Genomic DNA, 16,913 nt, shown 5'->3' on the forward strand with positions numbered 1-16,913 from the left:
TCAGGAATGATCACTGGCCAAAGCTCTCAGTAAAATGGGTTGCGCATTGCTTTTGTCTGCAGTGTTATTCGCACAAAAAATGGTTGCAAAGTGTGTTGCGTCAGTGTTGATTAACAGAAACACTAAGGAGACAAAATGAACCACAAAAGAGACTTCTAATGGTAAAACAGAGAATCACAGATCACTGAAATGGAAAATATGAAATGTAAAGAGAAAAATAAGAGAAAACATTTTGCTTCATACAGTTCTTTATAATTTGTAGACTAATAAGCAAATGCATCTTGAATTCATTTTTCATAAATTAGCTTTTCATGTTTTAGCTAGCCATCAGTAAAGTTATGATTTTTAACAACTGAAAAAAAAGAAAAATATTAGACATAAATAAGCCTAATATGACTAATTTCTGTGGCTGAAAACTAAGTAATCGCAACTACTAGAGCAGCAATTAATTGTCGGTTGGTTTAATAAATGAAAAGTCAGTGTATAAAGTTGTGTCTGCCTACCTTATACTCATTACTTTTCCTCAAATAAGATATTCATTGCTGATGCCAGTGCTATTTGTTGGCCCATGATCATTTGCTCTTCGTATGATTATTAGACTTTTGGTTCTCTGGAAACTCTCAAGAAACATTGCACAAATCAGTCTTTAGTTTTGTTCTGCCAGTCAGTGTAGTGGCCAATGTATGGGCTAGTGGTGTAAAAGTGGGGGCTAGCCATATAAAGTGCCTCTGTTGCCCTTTGAAGTTGTTTCTGTACTAATTAAACTGTTTGACCCAACGTTAGGAACATTTTGCCCTGGTGACATGTGAAATCTTTCTCCTGCAGCTTGAGGATCCCGCCATTAGGTGGCAGATGGCACTTTACAAAGATTTACCAAACAGGGCTGAAGATTCCTCAGATCCCGAGAAGACTGTGGAAAGGGTCCTTGATATAGCTAATGTACTGTTTCACCTGGAACAGGTTAGACACATTTTCCCAGTTCCATTGCTTCTTATTCTAAACAAAAGTATTCAGCCTTTCATTTGTACTTTCATGTGATGTATATAATGTTATATTCTTGTTTTCTTTCTTTTGATGGCTACTGCTTAAGTGTTTTGTAATCCAATATTGTGGTCATATTGACCACAGTGTGTTTGCATCAGCTCCAAAATCCATTTATTTGGAAAAGGACTAAGAAAGTGATACCTATGTTTTAGCTTCATTCTGGTGCATTTCAGCTAGCAGGATGTAATCACTAAATTGTTTATGGAGCACGGAATGTGAGTGAAAAACAATTATTGAAAAAATGCCTTTTTCAAGATATTTTTCCTCGGTTGAGATTCTTGAATTATTGAAGTAGCAAGAAATTTACAGCTGCCTGCATACACTTCTGGTTAAGAGCTGCATGTTACAGCTGCATGGAGTAGAATAGTCAGATGGTTTGATACACAGCTTCTCTCATGATGACTTCAGGAAGCTATTTACTACGTACCTGTCAAAAAAATTATAAGAAGAATATCCACTTGAAAAAATCTGTTTGTAGTTTGTGTGAATGTGGGCAAGAAGATATGCATTGAGAAGATTAAACTGGCGTTGAAATTCTAAAAATTCTTGATAATCTGAAAGTTTTAACAAGGCTTCTCATTGGTGGTCCAGCAAACTGCTTGCATATGTGAACTCAGACTCTGGTGTAACGGTGAATACAAACCAAGGTTAGCCTGGCCAGCTCAGATATTACTTGCTGCATTCAAGAAATAGTAGAAACACGTTAGAGGGATGATTGTTTTGAGAAAGTGTTGGCAGAATATTAAACTTGCTTCAGAATCTGGCATGAAGCTCTATTGTTTATCACGAGCTTCCCGTGTGACCTGGACAACAGTAACTTTAAAAAAAATCTGTAATTTATTTAGTGTCCTTCTTCCCACTAGCACTGATAGAATTTTGTCTTTTGTCTCTCGGATTAAACTTCTCCCCAGAAATAGGTCAACCAAGAATAGATGTTGGAAGTTGGGTTTTTTCTTTAAGTTTTTAATTCTTTAATTTTGAGGTAACAAAGTCCACTATGTCAGTACATTTTACAAGTCAAAGACTATTTGATAAATTTAGTTTTTTCATTTTATTTACTGATTTCTTAGTTATTTTGCACTTTAGACTAGTTCTGTGTTTTCTAGGCTTTTTCAAAAACGTACTGAACAGCACTTTAACTTGAAGGGTATTCCTAGTGGCAGAGATGAACACTGCTGGTTACACCATAAACTGACTGCATATAAAATTTTCTTGGAGGTTATTTTTTTCCTTTTCTAAGAACATTCGAGAATTCAAGGCTCTCCTACCTTCTCATTAGATTAGTTGGTTTCACTCAGAAGCTTGGCATAGGTTTTCAGACCCTGTGTCAGGAAGTTTCCATGTTGTGATGAGATCACTGTTTCAGTCAAGTGGGAATCTGAGAGGTATGTGAAAGTGCTTGTATATACACTGTGCAGCACTCAGTTGCTAAAAGTGACTTTCAGAGGTTATTGGAATACACAAAGTGTCTTGATGCAAATACCTGTGTCCTGGCTGTTGCATTGCACGACTCTTCTTCCTATATTATAGTTTGCCAGCCTTAATATGGACTTGCTTCAAGTTCGGCAGCCTTACACAGGCTTACAGAAGAGGATGAAGAGGAGTCACTAAAATTTATCTATTACCGACTATGTGTGGATCAAGGAAAAGGTGATAGAATGTGGAAGGAAGCAGATCCATGGCAATCGTGGTTAGCCTACTAGAGAGAGAGAAACAGGAGAATGGATGTTGATTTCAGAGGATATAGCGTGGCTGTGAGGAAGAAGGAAGAGTGGAGGAAAGCTAGAAACGTGGGAGGCAAAAGGGCTTTTACCCTGATTTTGTCAATGTTAACCAAGCTGAAAGGAAATTGATGAGCATCTACAGAGTTGCACAATTCAGCATTAGACTCCCGTGTATTAATTCAAACAGCATATACCACCTCTTGATTTCTGGCATTTTAGCTATACCATCATGTATATAAACTGATTAAGCTTTTGTAGTTTGGAGAAATTGTTCAAGGGAGTGAAACCCAAGGTATGGTCCTTGTGTTTTCTATGTTCTGTCATAGGATCAGTCTCACCGGGTATAGAATCCAGCAGAAGTACACTGTAATACCAGATACCATTTCAGATCAAACCTTTTGATCAGACTTAAACAATGACTTGTAGTGAAGTAAATGCTGTTATTCTGGGTACTTTCCACCTATTTTTTTAAAGATCTGGCCCCACAGCTTTACTTAGCTTCTGTAGAAAGGTGTTCAGGTGCTTTTGTTACTGAAATGGGTGATTCAATGTCTGCAAAAAATAATGAATATGCAAGCACTGGGTCTGTTTTTATGATGGTCTTGAGTAATCCTTTGCTGTCCATATACAAATACTCTGTTCTCCAAATATACATACTCTGAATACTTTCTTATTGCACTGGCAAACATCAGTTCATTCTTTGTATTTTTTTTCCGTGCACAGCTAACATCTTTGTTTTTATTATTTTCAGAGATCTGCTTGTGTAGGCCGAGGCTATTTCTTTTGGGAAAGTATAGAGAGTTTTATAACTGTGAAGTTGTTACTAATTACCTAACTTCCACATTTGGGTTTGCCTGACTTGTAAATTATTAGTGCTGACTTCATTTTGTGACTGTAAATATGTTTGCAGTGAACTCTTTTCTGTCCTTTCTCTTAAATATTTTTGATTCGTGTTTTATCTTTTGGAAGAAACTTGTTTTTGAATGTCACCATTTAATCTCACAAGTGTAATTATCCATTTCACTGAATGCTTGGTATTATTTTAGTCTGTTTAATTAAATGTTTATTGTTTAACTATGAATAATTTTTTGTATCTTACTAAACCAGAAAAGTCTTCTTGGATAACAGTGTTTGGATTTAATATTGAATCTACATAAACATCATCATCACAGCATATTTTAAATTAAATGCTCTATTTTATTACAAAGGAGAATCACTAAGTCTTTTGGGGTAGAGATACTGACTTCTGTTGAGTCCTTTGATGTTGAGAGACAAAGGAGCTATTATTCCACTAGCACAGTTGTCCCTAAAAGAAACAAACAAACAAAATCCCCACAAACCAACAAACAATTCCTTACAAAAGACATGCCCCCCTTAATTCTGCAGGAGCAGTTGTGAAGTGAATCACAACTGTGAATAGGCCACGGGAAAGGAGTGATCTATAGCACAGGCTGCAGTCATAGTTCCCAGTTATCTGGTGAGGCTATACACTGTTGTGTGTGGTTGCTCTTCTGGACCACAGTAGTAATTTCCTTCTGATGGAAACAAGGATGGAAGGTGGAACAAAAGAGCAAAAGAAGAGGATGGAGAGCACCCAATTTCATCTCATGCTACTGTAGAGCTAAGATGCAGAAAGAGAATATATCTGAAGACAGAGATTTAATATTATGAAATGTAGCTGAAATGTTTTGGAGTATCTTCTGTTCATTCTAGCTATACAGGTTCATGGAAGGGATTTAGTCCTAAGTCTCTCTGCCTGTCTCTCATTCTTAAAGTTAATTCCTTTCCATTGTAGCTGGTCATGGTAAAAACTACAATAAAAGATTAATCGTATTTAAGACAATTCCTTTAAAAATATTGTTTGAGGCAATGGGAAGGTGTACAATTTACCTGTACATATGTAAACAGTTAGATATGAAAGACAGAAAGAGTGAAGATTCTTTGTATTTAAAGTTAAGGTTTCCTGAGATGGCCTCAATGATGATAATATTCTATCTAAAAGATAAAAGAAGTGAGATGAAGTAAAAAAGGAGAATATCTATATCATACAAGGAAAGAGAGATTTTTGCTTTTGAGTTTACTTTCTAAATTCTGATTCTGCAATTTGTCTGATCACTTGACTTCTGTCTAGAACACTTTTTCCATCTATTATGCCTCTGCTATCTTTCCACTTGATTTATCTGTTATCTCACTTTTTTATTATTACTACTATGCCCAGACAGTAGGGACATTGCCACATTGTTTATTTTTCCATGTGTATTTTATGTAACAGGTTGAGCATCCTCAGCGGTCCAAAAAAGCAGTGTGGCATAAGCTGCTATCTAAACAGAGGAAAAGAGCAGTAGTTGCCTGCTTTAGAATGGCACCCTTGTATAATCTGCCAAGGTAAAAGCTGTATTTGTTCTATCTTTCACAAATGCATTTATGTTCATACAGTGCTATTTGCTGAGAACAAAAGGAAGAAAAACATGTAAATCAGTAGCTGATAAACTGCATGGTAATGTACTTTGCATATTACTTTATTTTAATAGATCTGATTACTTTCTTATATCTTCTGAAAATAATAACAAAAAGTATAATTTTAGATTTCTGGTTCTCTCCTGCTGTTGTTCAACCTGTTCCTTTTGGTATGTTTTGTCTTCTGAAAAGTCAACAGCTTTCATAGGAGATAAATGCAGAAATGGACATATTTGTGTCACTATAATATAGTCTTGGAATATAAATTTCCTCCTAAGCCACGGTATAGTTCTGGAAACATGGAGTTACGTTTATTATTACAAGTTAAATGCTCTATAATCAGGAAGTAAACAGATACTATTTATCTGAAAACATGCCTATTTATTTTGCACTTTTGGGAAGAGCATTCTATTAGACAAGAAATATATGTACATGCTCTAGGTGTTTCAGACCTTCTCCTGTGGCTTCTTTTCCTCTTCTTTCTTGTTTGACAGAGAATGGGGTCTATAGTCAAGCAAGTTTCAGAATCCTGAGATTCTGGAAGGAATGAACATTTGGAAAAAGTAGACTTGTGTTCTTTCGTGCAATTGCTAAAAATAATGTCCAGAACACTTGTGTCTGATCTTTTCAACTTCATAATGTTCTCAGTTGTTCTATTATTACTATTACCATAGTCAGTAGGGTGAATCTTAAAGTACATCCCAGGAAGCACAAGGGCATGAGAATCATATCAGCCTGAAATGAGGCTGCCATGACAGCTGAAAATAGAACCAAGATATTTCTGTCTGCAGCTGTTCCTACTTTTTAACAAGTAGGTCACCTGCACATAACTAGCATTCCTGTATATTTTAATTTTACTTCTTCCTTTTCAGTAAATGAGACTGATGGTGGTTTAAAAGCAGTTAAGATAATTGATAGAATTCTTCATGGAGAATTGGTTGTCACATTCTGCATTGAATCCTCAAGAAAAAACAAACAAACAAAACAGTAAACATAATCCTTGGTTTACCTTCTTTGCCCTAGCCTCATCATTCCTTCGATTTCATGGAGTTTGGAAAAAGAAAGGTTTATTATTTTAGATATACAAGTCTAATCCTGAACATTAAAAAAATGCAATTATTTGAGCACAATCCGAAGTTATCTATTCTTATTATCTTAATATTTATATTAAGAGGATATGAAAATATTTTATATTCAAAATAAAACTTGCTAATATGACAATTAATTTTACTTATTAGCTATGCTTAAATTTATTGTAAGTTTTATTTATTATCTGTTCCTAAAATCATTATTATTATATTTTAGAAATCAGTTTTACAAGTTAAGGTTTTGTATAGAGCATTTTAACATAAATGTCATTTTTTAAATAGTTACTTTCAGCAGATTTTACCTTGGAAATTTTGCTTTACTTTTAAATGGCAGTTGTAATGACTGGACGGTTGTCCAAGCTAAATGAAATTCATATTGACCAAATCTTTTCTTTAAACATTTACAGCTTTTGTTGTAAATTTCCCTTTTTAGGCACCGAGCCGTCAATCTCTTTCTTCAAGGCTATGATAAATCTTGGATTGAAACAGAAGAACACTATTTTGAAGACAAACTGATAGAAGACTTAGCGGTATGTCTGGGTGCAAAGGGTCATGGGAATGTATTATGGATTAACATTCATCTTGTATAATAATAAATCTATGAGGTACATAAGATATCACCTAAGCTATCTCTCACCAAACGGGTAGCTATAAACAAGTCACTCTGACAGGTGTTAAAAATTACAAGTGAAGGAGATTCCAGAATTCCCTCAGGCAGTCTACTTCAGGGTTTCAATAACCTTTTATAAAGCTTTTAAAACTTGTCTAAATTACATGCCAGTTGCTGTCATTGCCCTATCTCTTATCTTCTGCCCTGTGGAGAAGGGGAATGGCCTATTCCCTTCTTTCTTTATGTATTTGAAGACTTCATAACCCACATTAAAGCCATTTAAGTCAAAAGGGTAGAATATGAACCTAGAGGAATTCTAGTCTTAGATTAATCAGTCCCTCAGAAGCATGAAAAGGGTGTTCATTCTTGTATAGTTGGTCAGGGAGGTGATGATTTTTCCTTGCAGTAAAGTGTTAGAGCCACGTCTTTAGCCCGGTTAGTTCCCAGAGTGATTTTTCAGTAAAGCCTTGTGTTCTCATCCCATACAATTCTCGCACAGAAAGGTAGTTCTTTCGAGGGCTGAGCAAGAACTTGTACTAGGAAATTATTCAGTCCCTAGGAGTACCAATAGCACACAGTCTGAGATGAGTCTTTTTATTGTGAGGAGAGCCCACTCTGCAATAGAGGAAGCTAGGTGGAAAATTGCTATTAGGAAAAAAAAAACCCAAACAAACAAACACTAACCACAATAATTTGCTTTTACTGTTTAAAGCTTATGCTTAAAACCAACTACCCAAGTTGTGAATAATTTTGAAAATAAGGATCAAAACAGTGGAAGGAAGATCAGCATCAATGAATTTAACCTAAGCAGACCATGAGGTTGATTTTTTGCTTGCACACATGCAGAATTAATTTCTTGTGACATTCTTATTGTATAATCAAGCATTGTGGAAAAGCAAGAGACTTCTGCAAAGACTTACTTTGTATACAGCCTTTTAAACCGATATCTTGATGTGTCCCAGCACACTATGAATGTTTTAAATAATGCAGGTTCATTACCAAAAATAATTATGTTTTAGCAGTTGAGAGCGTGTGTGTGTAGATACGGAATGCGGCACAACATAGCTCTTTATGCGTATGTGTATACATATATGCAGGTATGTATGTGTGAAGAAATAACCCAGCATGGTCATTTGGTTACACTGTGACATAAAGGGTTGTCTCCTTACCTTCTCTGTGTAAACAATATCTTTGATAAGTTTTTGAACAGGTACCTGCTGACAGGTAGCTTATGTGAAAAACTATCTTGGAAAAGATAGGAACAGACTGGACTGGCTGCTATATTATCCTTTAGTAAAGGACTACAGGCGTTCCCTTGCAATTCTTCAAGCATACAGATACATGTGTCTCCAGCGTTCTCTTAAGGAGACATGTGTTGCACCTTTGTTCAAAAGAGCAAACAAAATTCTGTCTGTGTTTTAAATAAATTTCTAACAAATTCCTGCTGCTTTAGCACACTCTACTGGAGGAGTGAGAGTTTGAGGTTCTGCTGTTCAGCTCTGTGGAGCTGACCCAAACTGTTGTGTGGACTTCATGGAAGATGTGGTTATGATGCTGGTGCAGGTTCTCTGTCCCTCTTAGAGAAACTGTGCCCCGATGCAGCAAGGAATTTAAGATTTATTGGACTGTCAGAATGGAATCACTGCACAGGCTGTGGTGGCAGAGCTCATCTGGAAGGGGAGGAAGGAGGAGCCTTGGGTTCTTCAATGCATGCTTGAAGAATTGTCTGAAGTTTCTGAACTGTTCACACATTAGGTAGAAAACTGGAACAATCCAGAGCCCAGAAACTACAGCCAAGGATTCCTGTCCTTTAACTCTTTGTAGTCAGTAAACTACAACATTGTATCCCATGGAATGTTCTTTCTCAGTACTGACAATCTTGGACTCTTTTCTGCTAAGGGAAAATAATTTAAAGGGAGAAATGCAGTAAAGCCTACCTCCTTTCCTGGTTTTGCCAGATCCAGGCAATTTATAGACCTGTGGTAGGAGCTTTCTCTGAAGTACAGAAGATGAGTGTTTGCATCCCCTAAAGCAGAGGACTGAACTAAACTTGAAGTTTTGTTCCCTGATTTTTCTGTCCTGATGTCTATTATACAAAAGTGGCACTATTTCTTCTGCCTCTCTATATTAAAAGAAAAAAGTATACACAAGTCCTCTATCTGAGGAGCTCAGTTCTGCTGATTCTTAATTCTGATTCAACAGATCAAACCTCTAAGAGAACTAGATTTTTAATATTTGATATTAAAAATAATAAGGTAGTGAACACTGTCTTTATTAATAGTTAAAATGCTTCTGCTTTAAATAACTTATATGAACGCTTAAGCTTATGCAATAAAATTATTGGTTAGTTTTGTTGGTAGGCATTACTGGACATAATAATTTATAAGAGCAATATGTTTAATGGATGTTTAATAATTAGATTATGTAAAAATTGAATATTTAAATCTCCAACATTTAGAAGTGGCAACTAAAACTTATCCAATGTATTTGTTTTATCCTCTTATATTATGTTTAGTTAAAGTTTTTTATTTTACACTTAAATATTTAACTATAGAGCAAATGTGTCAAAGCATTCAAAATTAAGAATTCTTATTTCCCAAAAATGTCAGTAAATCATTTGATACTAGTGTTCATGCTATGCTTTAATAGTGAGTTCTACTTAACTCAGTCATTGGTGAATCTGATCCTCCGACTAATTCGAATTAAGTCTATGAAAGCTAATAACTTGTATTAAACATTAACACAGTTTCTGCCCTTTTGTTTCATCAGTTTTGATAGCATTAGAGAGGTATTCTGGTTGATAACATGACCAAGTATAGAATGCTGCCATTTAATTAAAGAGAAAGGTCAGAATCCTAAATGACATTAAAATACAGAGCAGGGGAACACCTCAAAATGGTGAGATATAACTAGAGATATAATTTGCATTGTTCAGATCTTGTTATTGACACTGAAATAGTTACATATTGCAAAATGTGAAATGAACCTTTTATGGCCGTCACAGACTAGGATGTGAAGCGATCATTGTGCATATATGTCGACTAAAGTGAATTCTCAGCTACAGCCAGTCATTTCTGGTAGAGCTGGTTGGAAAAGGTGCAAAAAAATCTGTTTGTCATGTGGCCAATGCTAGCTAACAGATAACATCTGAAATTATAATAATTTCTTACTTGTGCAATCTTATCAATGCATGGAATTCTTTTTATCTGTATTTTAGTGTATACTGATAGGTGAAAACAAGGATGAAGAGTGGACATAATTTATGCAACCAGTTTTCTTTGAGCTACCAGATGCTTTGTAGAAAAATATGTCTGGATGCAGCAATTTTGTGAATAACTTGATATGCAAAACTTTATTTCTGAAATCTCTTTTGGCAAAAGACAAGAAGTGAGAGGACAGATTTTGTATAGTTTCTTTTCAAAACACTGCTTTGGTGGATCCCATTATAATATTTAGGACTACATTTTTCATTTAGAGTGAACTAACTAGAGCTGTCTAAACCTGAAGGCAAAATAACCATATGAAAAAACTATTTTTGTATATATATAATTGAATTATATATATTTTTATATATTATTGATTTGTTGTCCTCTAAAATTCTGCATTCTGCCAGCATTACCGGTTTTGGTAGCTATAGCTCCTTCTGTCTAAAACTATTTCCCTCAAAGCCCCTCAGTGTTCTTCAGTGACATAAGACCTGGAACAGAGAATTCTAACTGTTAGGTGACAAAGCTTGTTAACATAGAGAGGAACAGAAAATATAGTAGCAAATATTGGCATCTGGTTACCACTCATTCTGGATATCAGCAGTGAAAGATTGAAGTTATTTTCAGAATCGAGGGAAGAGGGTTAATTTTTATGAGGAGAGGAAATCCAAAGCTTTGCAAATGGTATTATCTTTGTAGTCTTCATGTTCATAAACAGTTGGGATTCAGGGTTTTCATACTTTGCTTGGAACGTGTTTCCTCCTGGTCGTCCAAGTCAAAATTATATATGTGAATATTTAATGTTTAATAAATTGTACAGAAGAAAACATTTTTCCGTATAGAAAATTGAATATACTTTTAAAATCTTTTTTCCCTAAAGAAACCTGGGGAGGAACCACCGGAAGAAGATGAAAGCCTTAAAAGAGTTGATCCTTTACATCAACTTATTCTACTATTCAGTCGAACAGCCTTAACTGAAAAATGGTAGGGATGGTGTGAGAGACTGCAGAGTGTGTGCAGATTTTCAGATTCCCGTATTTGAAGTTATCCGTGTCTCTGTTCAAGTCTTATTGCATAGGCTAGGCCGAAACATGTGCATATGTACATATGGTGAGTTTGAGTTAAGACTGAAACCTCTGTAGACTGTGGTATGTAAAGGGATTTTAACATGGCTGATAATGAGATGTAAGGAGTTTTCTGGAGAGATAGGTGCCCCTATACACTTTTTCACAGCTATGGATGCTGTGTTCAGGACTTATTATACCTGTCTCTTCTCTCTGTGTTCCCTATTGAGAGTTATATTCTGAATGTGAAATATGAGTATGTTTTAGGTATAATGGAAAAAAAACCCTAATGTTTTCTTCATTGGAAGGTGTGCACTGTTTTTGTAGCTGGCGTTACTTTTCAGTTTGTATTAGTTAATCAAATACTCACTTTCCAAAAAGACTTTTGTAATTAATTATGAGCATAGAAGTGCTCTAAAAATATTTTTAAGCTGCTTAAAAATATTTTTGAGCTCCAGTTCTACTGTAATGGCTCTAATCTTCCTCATTTTCCCTTCTCTCTATTAACCAGCAAATTAGAAGAAGATTTCCTGTATATGGCTTATGCTGATATTATGGCAAAGGTAACTTTTTTGCTTTTGCATATTTTCTGCTTGAATAATATTAATGAAGAAGATCAAGACAAATTATGCATAAAGCGAACTGAAGGTTAGCTCTCCTGCCACTTACCAGTAAATGTTTTCTTTCTGCATGGTATCAGAGCTGCCATGATGAAGAAGATGATGATGGTGAAGAAGAAGTGAAGAGTTTCGAAGTAAGATTATACTTGTGTTTTGGTTTTCCTGTCATATTAGACATTTTTTCATAGCTTCCAACTGACATTTGTGTTTCTTGGCTCATGGCTTACTGCAGCTTATTATGCCAGTGAACTGCATGTCAGAAATTGGATTGGCAGATATGATTCACCAGATTCACAGTAGTAAAACAAAAACATATGTAGTAACACATAAGAGTACATAGAGAATAATTTAACAGATTGTACATGTTTATATGATTGAGTAACTTTTCAGTTGTTGAAGAGAAATAGTATGGATAATAAATTATTCTGGAAGTCTGATAGAAAACAGGCTTTATCTTGTAAAGTATCATGTCACACCTTCAGTTTGAATGGTTACTGAAATAATACTGCTTTTTGCAGTAGTCATTTACATTCAATACCAGTAATTTACACAGTATTTTTACATTCACATATGTATGTTAGTGCTTCTTAGTAAAAGTTGAGCTTTTATTCATCAATACTGCCAAGTGTTTTCTTATGTTCAGAATAGGAAATCTGTTTTTGTTGTCGTTCAATGTTGAGATTTCAGTTGTCATCACTGTATAAGGAAACACATATGAGTTTATTATAAGAGTAAAAGATGAGTCCTTGTCATGTGTTTGTCCTGGGATCTGTCTCTCTTTTTCATTAATAAAATGGAGTTTACAAGAAATTTATCTGTTCTGAGGGGAACTGCGGGAATTAGCTTGTTAATATTTTTCATACTTTAATATATTTTATCATGTAATAATTCTGACATTAAAATTTGTCTTATCTTTCAAATCAATTAATACTTATATTTGATATATTTACTAAAACACAGAAACATTAAATACATGGTTTTATTATTTCTTAAAAATATTTCTAAATATACTGATTATTTTCATATAGAACTACCTGTGCTGTTTTGATTTTTGAGGGGTGTTTTGGAACATATTTATTTTTACTCCCATTGGTTTGTGCACATCAGATATTCTGTATGTTTTCTACATGATGCTTTATGAGATGGCGCTGAATTATTTAAGTATATATTCCCTATTTGGCTGTATACAGAAATCAGAAAGAATACCAATACCAAATTGTTTTCAGTCACTCAGAAGTTCTAGTCCACTTGAGTTACAATTCACATAATAGATAAATTTCTGTGTCTTAGTAAATATCTAAGTATGTATCCAAATTTCAGTGTGATGGTGTGTTGCGGGGCTTTTTTTCGTGGTGTTTGTTTGTTTGTTTGTTTGTTGTTTGGTTTTGTTTGGTTTTTTGTTTTTGTTTGGTTTTTTGTTTTTGTTTGGTTTTTTGTTTGTTTGGGGTTTTTTTGTTTGGTTTTGTGTGGTTTTTTTGGTTGTTTGGTTTGGGTTTTTTGGGGGGGATGGGGGGAGGGTTGTTTGTTTGTTGGTTTTTTTTAGTTAGCCTGTGCATGCTTGTTAACTATCAAAATTCATGTGCTTATAAATGTGAAAATTTATAAATAGAATGTCATTGAGGTGGATGAACAAATTTATCAGTAAGAGACTTATTGGTGCTCCTTACCTAAATTATAATGAGTTCTTTGTTCAGCATTCAGCTTTATCTTTTGAGAGAAGATCCTATTCGTTTCTCATGATTATTTTTTTTGTAGCTATGAAACTTATGTTCAAATAATGTGTTAATCAGTTCAAAAGACAGTTTTGTGTATGTATTTGGTCAGTCACCTGCAGAAAAAAATTTTGGACTTCTTTTTCTTATTGCTATTTTGCTTCTTGTCCTTGCCCTTCCTTAAGGTGACAGGATCACAACGCAGCAAGGTAAAACAAAAAAAATATGTGTGTATTTGTCTGGGTCAAATTTTGTGACTTTTAGGCCCAAGATCTTGGATAAGTTCAACTAAAGGGTCTTAAACATTTTTAACATTTCAGTTCCAGCATGACATCTCTACCAAACGCTTCTTGTGCACAAACTCTTTTAAAATACTCCAGGAATTATTTATAGAAAATATATCATTAAAAGTTACGTTGCCATTTTGGGGAAAACAGAGTGTCATTTGGCTTGTGCATATTGTTTTGTTCTTGCCTTTTGTGCATCAGTTATCTTCTTTCTGGTTATGCCTTAATTTGAATGATTAAAATAATTTATTTGGCTCTTAAGGGAAAGCAGTTCGAATTTTCTTCTTTATCTTAGCAGACATGCATTGCTGGTACAGTAGTAGAATTCTTTTTCCAACATTTGTCAGAGAGAGAGTGTCAATTGTATAATAGTTTGCCTGTGATTCAGATCCTTTGGAGCAGACTGAGTCCTTAGCCTTCATTGTGATAGTATTTGATAGAAACTTCATAGCTACTCCATACCTGAAGTGATTCCCAGTTGTTCCATGTTTTCTCTGAAAGCATAGAGCCAACAGCTCTGAAATTTCACAGTGCTAATTTTTTTCTTTTTTGGCTAAATTTCTTACACAACCTTTTGTGTCTCATCATGAAAGTCTCACCATTTGTTTCTAGAAGGTGACTCATGGCTTAAGCACCAGCCTACTTACCAACTCCATGCAAGTACAAGTCTCGGTTCCCATTGTCGGCTCAAGCTGCTTGCTGATAGCCCTGCAAGGCTGATGTTCTCAGGGGAGGTATAGTGTGTGGGGTAGCTAATTTTTGGTTCTGAGGTGTTTAAATGTAGTGATCTGTGCTGTAGCTAATGGCAGCTAGACTAAGTAGAAGAAACTTGCTTGAGACTGGGAATGCACAAATTTAGCTGATGGTCAGACTCCAGTCAGTAGCTTCAAAGTTCCTTGCCTGTGGCAATATGGGAACAACGATAGCATTCTCCATTGAAAAGAGCAAGATGGTTTTGGTGTTTTGTTTGCTAGTAATTCTGTTAACAATCAGTCCACAAAGAGGTTCCCGTAGGACTGGGGAAAGAGAAGATGTGTTCCAGGATTAACTTCACTCTTACTCCTTCAAAAGTTTGCACAAATCTGTTCCACCTTCGTAAGATAAAGGCATTATCCTGGAAGATGAATGCCGTCACACAGCCTCCCAAAAAATTGTTTAAAAGGTATTGTAATTGCCAAACCCAGAAATTACATATTACAAAGCCCCAAAGGAAATATATAAGCAATCTAATAGTATCATTTCTTCTTTGTTTCTTCCATTAATTCAGCTATTCAATTACTACATGTCTATCGCTCTGCCTACCTGGATACCATACACTAAATGCTATATGCACCATAGAAAATCTTCTGTCTTGCTGATTAAGAAGTTTTTTAAAAGAAAAAACAACAACAACAACAACAACAAACAAAACCCAAAACCCCACAAGAATAAATAATCCTTCCTTCATGCATGACAGGAAACAGTTGTAAAGGTGTGAGACTATATGCCAGCTGTGTGTGTGTGTGTGTGCATTTGTGTGTTCCTTTCTGTCTGTCGATCTATCTCAGTGTCCAATGTTGAAGGCAATTCTTTTATTCCTTCCATGCTCTGTAGGCATGTGAGAAGGCTGACTGTTCAATTTGTATGGGAATAAAACTCTGCTGCTCCTCTAGACTTCAAAAATGTTTGAAGTCCTGAATCTTTTCAGTCAGAGCAACAGAGACCTTTGGGAAAGCTTAAAATGTGAGAAAAACAAGTGTATTTTATTGGCAATTTTCATGGCCATATCTCATGCAGTGCAGTCTTATTTTTGTACAAATAATCTGTATTGGGATCACTATGCGGGCAGTAGGGAGGTCACAATATAAACCCACAATAAAGTTGTCTGTATATTACTAGGAGCCTGACTGCACTTGCCTACGATTATTTGCTTTGAATTATTATGACTGTCCTTTGTCTCGTAAGTTAACTTTCTATCATATTGAACAGATGCTCAACTGACTCCTTGTAGAGTTGGTGTCAGTGTCCCCCTTGATTATATCTGATAGGAGCTTCTTTCCTATCAAAGTGCTTCACTAGCTGAATGCAGATTGGTTTCTGCATTCGAGTCACTGACTCTACTGGTTTGCCACATATTGATGTGTTCTAAATACATGTAGGATGGGAACTCAGAAAAATGAATCAAAACCTAGCTCATCTTTTTAAAATAATTTGGTTTAAATTGGCTCTTCACTGAAAGAAAATAAATGGAGGAGCTAGAGCTTCCCATGTCAGTTTTCTTCATCCCTGTTACTGGTAGCAACTGGTTGACAGACTTTTGTATTCACTAGATTTTTGTCAAAATCATACATCATGCTGTCACTTATCCACCGAAAGACTTGAAAGTTTCAATACATACAAATAATGCAAGCTCTTAAGGTTCTACCCATCAGAGATGGTCACTGTTACCTGTCACTGTCACAAAGCCTGCATAAATGGGGTGACCATATACCATGTATTTTTTAAAAGTACCTATTTCTGTCAAAGAATGATACAAATTAAGGTCAGGCTGCGTGATCAATGTATCAATTCTTAGGAATTAAACATTCCAATTAGTATGCAAAAATGCATTTCCCATTAGTTTTTCCTACCCATAATGGAATGGATGCAACCTAATATGTGGTTTCACTATCCACAACTACAGGATAAGTTTTTTATACATCTATTACAAAAACACAGACCTAAGGTTAAATAAGATTCGATCTGTTTTTACATGTTGTCATAAGGGTGGTAGAGTTCTTTTGTTCTGTCTTACATACTGATAATGTTGATATTGTGCAATTTGTTGATGCCAGGACCCTGTTTATTTTTCCTCCTTGTGCTTCCCACCACCCTATTTCCATCAGTAATTTTTCTGTTGCTGTTGTTGTTGGTTTTTTGTTTTTTATTGTATGCCAAAAAAAAGTCTTTAATCCAGAGTCCACCGCCAGGCAGTCAGCCCTTCACTCATCATTTTCTCCTACTTGTTTGCAGTGTTTTGATTTCCCAAAATCTAGTTTATATCAATAACATAAGGACAGTGCCTTCTTTATTATCAGGTCATCTGTTTCTCAGTTTCTTGCCTATCTGGCAAAGCTGGTTTG

At 35.2% G+C, this 16,913-nt stretch overlaps 1 protein-coding gene across 1 annotated transcript in view; it reads left to right on the plus strand.

Moving 5' to 3' along the window:
- RYR2 (ryanodine receptor 2) overlaps positions 1-16,913 on the plus strand; it is a 364,098-nt gene that overhangs the window by 296,344 nt on the left and 50,841 nt on the right. Inside the window, exons 76-82 of the mRNA XM_065631500.1 lie at positions 826-960; positions 5,041-5,153; positions 6,747-6,843; positions 11,010-11,113; positions 11,705-11,756; positions 11,894-11,947; positions 13,711-13,734. Of these exons, the coding sequence (XP_065487572.1) occupies positions 826-960; positions 5,041-5,153; positions 6,747-6,843; positions 11,010-11,113; positions 11,705-11,756; positions 11,894-11,947; positions 13,711-13,734 (579 nt within the window). The remainder of the gene's footprint in view (positions 1-825; positions 961-5,040; positions 5,154-6,746; positions 6,844-11,009; positions 11,114-11,704; positions 11,757-11,893; positions 11,948-13,710; positions 13,735-16,913) is intronic.

Source organism: Caloenas nicobarica, chromosome 3 (genome assembly GCF_036013445.1).
Source record: "Caloenas nicobarica isolate bCalNic1 chromosome 3, bCalNic1.hap1, whole genome shotgun sequence".
Lineage (NCBI taxonomy): Eukaryota > Metazoa > Chordata > Aves > Columbiformes > Columbidae > Caloenas > Caloenas nicobarica.